The sequence below is a fragment of the Triticum aestivum genome, chromosome 3B (assembly GCF_018294505.1).
Source record: "Triticum aestivum cultivar Chinese Spring chromosome 3B, IWGSC CS RefSeq v2.1, whole genome shotgun sequence".
Lineage (NCBI taxonomy): Eukaryota > Viridiplantae > Streptophyta > Magnoliopsida > Poales > Poaceae > Triticum > Triticum aestivum.
The window spans coordinates 33,860,881-33,870,537 of record NC_057801.1 but is presented as its reverse complement, the minus strand read 5'-3'; the positions used below and the strand labels follow the sequence as shown (position 1 = coordinate 33,870,537).

Sequence of the window (9,657 nt, the reverse complement as noted above, 5' to 3'; positions counted from 1 at the left end):
TAATGGAGTACAAGCATGCTTGATATTTTCCTCATGAGCAACAAAATGCCATCTCATTTGAATTTTGAAAGGGCCTGAGGGTGTGGGAGTAGTAGTAAGATGGATGCAATTGCACTAGTACAAAAGAACAATCTGGCTCATACATACTCCCTCCGTTCCCAAATGTAAGTCTTTTTAGAGATTCTAACTAGTGACTACATATGAAGTAAAATGAGTGAATCTATACTAAAAAATATGTCTACATACATCTGTATGTTGTAGTCCATTTGAAAATGTCTAAAAAGACTTATATTTAGGAACTCAGAGGGAGTATAAATTAAAGAGATTCGATCAATCTTTTCCCATGTCTCACACGTCACACAGACATCACTTTTTTTTGGAAAAACTTTCAATCTATTCATCTTCAATCATGGCAGTACAACGAACATCAGAAATAAAAATTACATCCAGATCCACTGGGTAAAGCTGCGTGTTAGTACTGCTTTGATGGATGAAGCAGAGTCCAGAGGAGTAATGTGCATATATCGAACCATTTTGGCTCGTTTATCATGAAGAGCTAGTACTACTACGACGTTAACGCAGGGGGTTGTGTGGGACAGAAGCATTTATAGTGTAGTACTTGGAACAGTGTGGAACAGTAGCTGCCTCGGCCCCTTTTGTTCTTGGACCTTTGCTCCTCTCCTCTCTCCCTCCCACCTCCTGCTAGAAAAAAGTTTTCTTTCCCCAAAGTCCGGCCAGCCAGGATGCCGGGCGCCGCCGTCGACGGGAGGAGCAGGGCTTCGCCGGACAAGGCCGACGAGGAGAGCGCCAAGAAGCCGCGGCTGGACCTGCCCGACGCCCACTCCGTGAAGCAAGAGCTCGTCGCTCCAGATGCGGCCGGAGGAGGAGACCCAGGGGGCATCGTCGCGGCGGCGGCGCCGTACATCCCGAGAGAGGAGCTCGCCGTGAGGATCGACAAGCGCCTGCTCCACTGCCCCCTCTGCACCCTCCCCTTCAAGCCCCCCGTCTTTCAGGTTCCTTTTTTCTCCCACACTCGCTCTCGGTGCCGTGCCGGCCGGTGAAAGATCCATTTCCGCTCTTTCCTTTTCCTCAAGAAGATGTGCTGATTCACCGACGGACTCCGATTTGTGTTCTGTTCCTGCTGCTGCAGTGCAAGGCGGGGCACTTGGCCTGCGGCGGCTGCGTCGCCGAGCTGCCCTGCGGCCAGTGCAAGGCGTGCGTGGACGGCGGCGGCTTCTTCGACCCCTGCCCGGCGCTGGACGCCGTCGTGTCCTCCATCAGGACCGAGTGCCCCAACGCCGGCTGCAAGCGGTACGTCACCTACCACGAGGTCCCCGAGCACCAGACCGCGTGCCCGCACGCGCCGTGCCGCTGCACGGAGCCCGGCTGCGGCTACGTCGGCGCGCCGCAGGCGCTCGCCGGCCACCTCCACACCGTCCACTCGGTGCCGGTGCGCGCCGTGGAGTACGGCAAGGCCAGCCAGCTCCGCGTGCCGGTGTCGGCGCCGCGGCTCGTGCTCCTCGGCGACGACGACAACCGCGTGTTACTCCTCACCGTGGGCGCGCTCGGCGCCGGCGTGACCGCCGTGTCTGTGGTGTGCGCCAGGGCGAGCGCGGCGACGCGGCCCCGGTTCGCCTGCAAGATGTGGGTCAACCTGGAGCCAGCAAACTGCGGCAAGGAGGACATGGTGCTGGTGGACATGCACATGAGGAGCAGCTCGTCGCCCGGCGCGGTGGTCGCCGCGGGCGAGCCCACGTTCCTGCCGGTGCCGCGGATGTACCTGGTGCCAGCAGCAGCAGGGGACGGGGCTGCGTCCATGGAAGTTCCTCTGCACATCCGCATCGACAAGCTCTCCCCTTGGTCCGACGCATTGGTGTGATTAGCTCCAGCACTCAAGGCAGTTCGTGGTTGCTTATTTTGGAGTTCCAGCTTAAACTAAGTACTTGTTTGGGTGATGTTTATTAGCAGATGCAGTTCATCTTTGATGGTAGTCCTATCCCACCTAGTAGTCAACTTTAATGTCGTTGTAGTTGTAGGCTATTTAAATCCGAGGATATTAAGCTTGGTGCTAATCCTGTGGTGAAATGCATCTTCTTCCGGTGTTATGTCATTTCAATTTGCAAGCATTTCATTTGCATCTGTTGCAATTTACTCCCTATCTCAAAGTCAAGAGTAGAGCTCCCTTGTGTCAAAAAGATCTCCCAAGTCTTCTCTATGTATGAATTTGAATATTCAACATGCAGGATACCTAGCCTATGTTGATGCAGCATATAACCCTGCAGTAATTCTTGATGAAGCTTCTCTCAGAGTCTCCATATTTGTTCAAGCGTCTGCTATGAAAGTTTGTTCAGTTTTGTTCTAGCGGCTGCAGTCCTCAATGCTTTGAACTGGAACACTGTTTTCTTTTTTCTCTGGTTGCAGGACTTTGATAGAAGTTCCGGAGGCCAAGGATTTGATTTGACATCCTACTTTGCTGATTTCTTCGATCTTGTCTCCAGTCCTCATTCTTACAGGATTGAGCACATTGCAAGGATCAAAAGTCTTATGGCTCATAATCTTGCTAAGAAAGCCTTCTCGAGTAGATCTTCCTCTAGCTGTACTTTTCTTTGCAGCAAAGGTTCTAGATGTAGTTCCAAAAGGGCTTTTGAAGCCATCTCCTTCCTAAGGCCCAAACTTATCTCTATACACTGCTCAGACTGCTAATAACAAAGCGTTGAGCTTTGAGGGATGGAGTTTGCCCCTTCCCCCACAAAATAAATAGTGACTTCTACTACACATGACCATAATTCTTTTTTAATATAAATGTGCTTTGTTAGAAAAAAAAAAGACATTTTCTAACAAAATAATCTTTCTATATTAAAATGAAAGCAAGTCATCGACACTATAAGTGTAAACATCTACTGACAAATTGGATGGCGGCCGAGAGTTACCCTACCAAACTACCGTTATTGACTGATAAGCAAGGCATGCATTTGGATAACTACCAAAATTTTAGATGTGAGTCACTGACTTTTTTATTTATTTTTTGCTTTTATTGATAGCACAAGACTATGTGCCAGTTCTTTTCTGCCTCTCTTAGCTTTAAAAATAAGCCGCTCCCTAAATTTATTGAAACTTCTAAATTAGTTATCCCATAACTAGTTCAGAAACCCCAACGAACGAGGAAGACGGCTTACGAGAAAAGCTGGGGAGGAGGCGGCTTATTTTTTTAAGCCGCCAAAAGAACCGACCCTATGTCATCTTCTCCTGGTAGCCACTCATCCGGCAAGTCCTCGGCGAGCAGAGGACCGTGATCAACCACCTCCTTCATATGTCACATAATTGGATACAACAGTGTCTTCTTCTTCCTTGGCGACAATGGCCCGTAGTCAAATTGTGCTGTTTCATACTCTTCCATCGACTCTAATGGCTTGTTAAACAGCTTGGGCTCAGGTATCTCAACTGTCACCAGCTTGCCAACATAGAACGGGCCACGTAACCAAGCCATTACCTCAAGTTGGCGGCGGTTTGACGGTGCCAGAACCTCAATTAGGTTGCCACCAAGGTCCATCAGAACAACTTTCATCGACTTCGTAGTCCAGGACTTGTTCGGGAGGCCTTCGAATCTGAGCTTGCCCTTGTACTATAGAGCCTCCGGCTCTGCACGAGTCAATCTACTCCAGTATGAAAACTGGATCCGCCAGCGGCAACACTTTAGCTTCATCGACGAATGGAGCACCTCGGTGCACTTCTCCTTCATCGAGAAGGTCAGCCACAGTTCATGCGAGGGGCACACGACCTCGATGACAAGCTCCGACGGCACCACGCCGCAACGCTGCTCCATGGACGCCGGAAGAGTTGTCGGCGTCATGGTCTGCTCGCCATCTCCAACTGTCATGGCCAACACAACGTAGAGGCAGTAGCGCAATTTGAACGCATCCATGGACGGAGTGTGTGAGATCAGCACATGTCTCGTCTCCCCGACTGAGAGAAGGATTTTCTCGTCGCCACACCTCCTGCGGGAACAACCCCTCTAGCAAGCTACGACTTGGATCGACGGCTGCGACAACCGAGGCCGAGAGTTACCGACACGAAAACAATCTACTTACAAAATCAATGGTAGCCGAGAGTTACCTACCAAAATATTGGAGTTGACTGATATGCGTTTGGATAACTCCCATAAAAATTAGGGATGTAGCCCAGTGGTAAGGACACAGTGGTGTTTCCTTGCAAATCGGGGTTCGACTTGAGTCGAGAGCGAATTTTCGCGATCTCACCCGCATAGGTTTCTTCTATAAAAGAAATTAGATCTGAACCACTGTTTTTTTTTGTTCCATTCATAGCAGAAGAGTATGCCAGCTAGCGGAGAGTGAAAACGCTTGCTTTTTCGGTTGCCCATGCTGATTTTGCGCCCAACGAGTGTGATTAGCGTGGCCACGACATCCTTCGTTTGTGAAATCGCTCACGTTTTGGTATGACGGGCGCACACACAATCCAGAAGGGCCCGTAAATGCCCACGTGATTACGACACCCATCAGACCATAGGGATTGCCACCATGTCATAGTTACCGCCCCAGACGACGACCTCCGTCGGGTGCCGCTCTTCCAAGAAGAGCGTAGCACACTTTGACGATTGGGCCCGCCGCCATCTTGGAGATTGGCCCCTGCAGCCGCATTGGGAGCATGACGGTACGAGAAAGGCTGATTTTGGGAAGAAACCCTTGGCCTTCGCTTTCTCGAATGAACACATTCATAAGTTTATTAAAATAGAAACAAGGCAACGAGACTAGCGACAGACTGATTATTTTTTTTGCGGGAAAGCCTGAAGTTAACTTACCAAATTATTGGCTTTACCGATGGGCGGCACATGCATTTGGATAACTCCCAAAATTTTAGATAGCAATTTTGGTTGCCCCTCCCAATTTTGTGCCTGGTGATGACGTGGACGCGAAGTCCTACATCAACAAATTGGCACACCCACATTTCGGCCGGATGGGTGTACACACAATCAAGAGAGGCGATAAATCCCCAAATCACCTATGACGCCCCATTGGCCATATGAATCACCACCATGCTGAAGTTACGCGACACCACCGCGGGCCACCCCTCTATGGTCGGCCACCGCCCCCGGACAAAGACCGCCACGCGGTGTTGCTCCTCCGAGAAGATGACCCGCCACACATGGATGGCCGGAGGGGAAAGTGGTGGCCGACAAAGCATTTTTCACATGGCGGCGGCCTAGGGTTGTGAACAAACCATGGCATTTGAACGTCGTTTGGCTTGGTGATTCTTCTCCACGAACGGGGCCAACAAGTAGGGTGTGTGCATCGCCTCGCCGGGCCGATTGCACAGGCTGTGATAACGTCATGGGAATGAGACAAGCACCGTCAGTTCACAGTTACCACTGCACTCACTGCAGGCCCGGTCCTTTACGTGCAGCGCAGCACTAGCCACCGATCCCATGGCTCCATGGCATGGCTCGCCGCTCAGTTCGGGAAGGTGATGGGTACGAGTACTACTTTGCCTGCTTCTCGCTGACGCCCGGTCAGTTTCCGTCATCTACTCCTCTGGACTCTGCTTCATCCATCAAAGCAGTACTAGCACGCAGCTTTACCCAGTGGATCTGGATGTAATTTTTATTTCTGATGTTCGTTGTACTGCCATGATTGAAGATGAATAGATTGGAAGTTTTTCCGCAAAAAAAAAAGTGATGTCTGTGTGGCGTGTGAGACAAGGGAAAAGATTGATCGAATCTCTTTAATTTATACTCCCTCCGAGTTCCTAAATATAAGTCTTTTTATACATTTTAAATGGACTACAACATACGTATGTATGTAGACATATTTTTTAGTATAGATTCACTCATTTTACTTCGTATATATTCACTAGTTAGAATCTTTAAAAAGACTTATATTTGGGAATGGAGGGAGTATGTATGAGCCAGATTGTTCTTTTGTACTAGTGCAATTGCATCCATCTTACTACTAATCCCACACCCTCAGGCCATTTCAAAATTCAAATGAGATGGCATTTTGTTGCTCAAGAGGAAAATATCAAGCATGCTTGTACTCCATTACCATCAGCTTCTTTCAACAACTTACATACATCTACCTTGTGCTATATTTTTCTGCCATGTGTTCTAGAAATTGAAATGTGTGTGTCAACAATAAGAAAATAATTGAACTTCTAACTCAAACTTTTAAAAAGGTAGCTACTCATAGCCTTTTCCCGAAAGGAATAATCATTCTTTAAAAAAGAACAGATTTTAGGCCTCATTCAGTATGGAGGGTTTTCATAGAAAAAACATAGGAGCAAGGATTCCGTAGCAAAATTTCCTAGAAATGCATCCGGTTTGTAGGTATATGTACAAAAATTTCATAGAAATACTATTCATTTCTCATGTTTTCAGAGAAACGATGCATCCACTCAAAGCTCTTCTTTTTGCGTAGAAACAAGGCAAGGAAATTCCTTAGAATGACGAGTGTCATCCTACCAAATTCCTGTACTACTCTTAATTCCTACGTTTTGATTTCCTCCAAGTTGAATGAGTCCTTAAAAGCTTAAACCAAAGGATATTAGATTGAGTAGTCAAATTCCCCACCCTAAAAAAAGAGTAGTCAAATTTGTAGGAGAAAATCCTGCATTTAACATCTTTTCTAATAGCGTGAAACATTTCCCTTTTTTTTAAATATCTCTCAGCTGTTCATTTGACAAGAACAAGTTAAAGAAAAAGAAGTTCTTCACACTCACTAACTATTGCCTGCTCTCTTTCCGTTTTCGTTTTTCTCTTCATAGTTAGAGCATCTATAGCTGTATATGACAAATATGACCCTTAAACGGCCGCAGACGTGTCCGGGCGTGTCCGCGATCAGTTATCGGGCATTCCTCAAATTAACACAACTGCATCCGGACATCTCATACTAGATTCTCAAATCCATATAAAAGCATGCAAACTAAAAAAACTGACCTACTACATAGCTACTACTCGTCAGAGATGTCGACAATCTCCGTGCCCGACTCCAGGTACATGGGCGGCAGCTGCAGCTTCGGCGCCTCGGACTGCTTCACTCCGTCCTCCTCCTCCTCTATCTCCGCGCCGAGTTCGGCGAAATGCACGTCGGGCGCCGCCTGCTCCTGCCGGATGAACTGCCGGTTGGCCTCCACACAGGCCTCATCCTGGATGGACTCCAGGATGGCCCGCTGCTCCGCCATCCCCGCGGCTTGGGCGACGGCAAACTCCGCCTCCGCCTCGTCCATGGTGAATCCCGGAGCAGGTTGTTATGCCTCCTCCTCCTCCGGATCCGCCACCTCCATCGGCTCCGATAGCTGCTCTCCATCCTCCTCCTCCGGCTCCGACGAGTCCAAAGGCAAACCGACAGCGGTGCGGGCGGCGCGCCTCGCCTGGATCTCCTCCGGGGTCTGCCTCCGGCACTCCGGCGTCAGCATAGCGTACGTCGTCATCTTGCATCGGACCATGGCGATGCTACAGAGCATGGGAGAGCAGGGGAGAGGAGGCGGACAAGCTCGGGTGGCGGCGCGGAGAGGAAGGAGGTGGATGGGCTATGGTTGGGGATGCCAGCCGGCTTAAATAGCTGGATTTGGCATCGGGCGGCGAGCGGGAGTGGCGCCACGCAGCGTTCACACCGCGGCAACGGAGGAGGCATCTGTCGAACCGCCGGGTTTCCAGGCGTTTCTGTCTGGGACCCCATCGTCAGTCCTACATGGGGGTCACGTTCGGGCGCCCCCATATCCATCCCATATTTGGGCTGGATATGAGGAGTGCCGGTTAGCCTGGGCGTTTGAGGTCCGTTCGATGCGCCCGTCTGGGTCGGATTTTCGTGACCGGTCAGTGACCGAGCGGGTCGCTTGGGCGATTGAGGCGAGTTTAGGGTGCCCGATAGTAGATGCTCTTAGCTAGCATCAAGTCTTGTGTGTGCTTGTTTTTTCCCGTCTTAGCTAGCACCGAGTCTTTTTTTTCGAATAGCATCAAGTCATGTGTGTGCTTATTTTTTTTTCGTCCTTAGCAACCTGGGCTTGATAGTTTTAAAGGGACTTTCAAGATAAAATGGGATTCTCCAAAAGTTCTCCTTCATTGCCCAAATAAATCCTGGTGTGTTATATCTTTATTTCTAAACCATATCTAAGGACGCTCCCGTCCTGAATATTATCAGTTATACATTTTTAGTGTTATGAACTATTTGGAAATTATAAGACGATTTCAGACAATATGTCTCCAGAACATAAATATGCTTGCACATAATTTGTAGTGTTGGAGCTAGACAAAATTTAGTCTAATATTTTTCCCATCTAAACCCTCTCATAAATAAATTCTTGGCCGGCCTGTGATCCATCGCCTCAGTAGGCACGTAATGTAGTTACTGCCAGGCTAGTGCTGCGTGACGGTCGTGTGTGTGTGTGTGTGTGTGAGACACGGGACAGGGGAAACTGATTGAATATATTCAGTTTATTGGGGAGAAGCCTCGGTATAGACAAGATTGTTCTTTTCTAGTATAGTCCAAATGCATCTTCCTTGCAAATAAGATTGTGTTCTGTTGCTCAAGTGAAAATTGTACTCCATTAAGTTAAGGCAACTCGCCCAAAACGGACCTCACTACATGTCTTTTTTTTTTCGACTGGGACCTCACTACATGTCCACGGAGCGTTCTATCTCAAGTCAAGAGTAGAACTCAATCTCATGTAAGAAATGTATGCATTTTGTGTACACCATTGCTATCCGATGGCAATGTTCTGTTCAACTAGTAACTTCTACCACACGCGGCCATAATTCTTTTTGTTATAAATGACCTTTCCGAGTTCATTTTCTAACAAAGTAACATTTCTATATTAAAGTAGAAATATTTCATCGACACCAAAACAATCTACTTACAAACTGGATGACAGTCGAGAGTTACCCTACCAAAATATAAATATTGGTGCTGACTGATAGGCATGGCACGCGTTTGGATAACTCTCCCCCCAAAAAAATCTGAACCACTGATTTTTTTAATATATATTTTTGTTTCATTCATAGCAGAAGAATTTGCCAGCTAGCGAAGAGTGAAAACGCTTGCTTTTTTTATAGCCCTGCTGATTTTGCGCATGGTGCGTATTATTCATGTGTGGCTATGACTCGCCCAGATTTTGGTATGACAGGTGCACACACAATCCAGAAGGGCCCCTAAATTCCCAAATCACCTATGGAGCCCCATAGGACAATAGGGATCACCACCATGTCATAGCTACGTGACACCGTGGCCATCGGCCACCGCCCCAGGCGACGACCTCCATTTGGTGCCGCTCCTCCAAGAAGAAGAGCATGCCACACTTTGACAATGGGGCCCGCCACCATCTTGGAGATTGGCCCCTACAGACGCATTGGGAGCATGATGGTACGACAAAGGTAGGGTCCGGAAAGAACCCTTGGCCTTTGATTTCTAGAATGCGTCATAAATAAATTAAAATAGAAACAAGGCAATGGTAGCCGGAAGTTACATTACCAGATTATTGGATTTATCGTGGGAAACTCCCAAAATTTTGGATCCGAGCCAATTTTTTGTCACCCCCCCCATCACAAATTTGCCACTCGGCAAGGAGATTCATGTGGCCGCGAAAATATCCCCAAATTCCCTATGACGCCCTGAAAGGATCGATATAGTTGACTAGAGGGGGGGGTGAATA

The 9,657-nt window shown here is 48.2% G+C and overlaps 1 protein-coding gene across 1 annotated transcript; it reads left to right on the top strand.

Moving 5' to 3' along the window:
• The first annotated feature begins 644 nt into the window (after nt 1–644).
• On the top strand, nt 645–2,292 carry LOC123064587 (putative E3 ubiquitin-protein ligase SINA-like 6). Its single transcript, XM_044488040.1, has 2 exons — nt 645–1,013; nt 1,151–2,292. The coding sequence occupies exons 1-2, from the start codon at nt 744–746 to the stop codon at nt 1,877–1,879; spliced, it is 999 nt and encodes a 332-aa protein (XP_044343975.1). The 5' UTR covers nt 645–743; the 3' UTR covers nt 1,880–2,292.
• The last annotated feature ends 7,365 nt before the right edge of the window (nt 2,293–9,657 follow it).

Coding starts and splice junctions, on each gene's coding strand:
- LOC123064587 (XM_044488040.1), top strand. CDS start 744: ATGCCGGGCGCCGCCGTCGACGGGAGGAGCAGGGCTTCGCCGGACAAG. Junction 1,014..1,150: donor TCAAGCCCCCCGTCTTTCAG/GTTCCTTTTTTC, acceptor CTGCTGCTGCAG/TGCAAGGCGGGGCACTTGGC.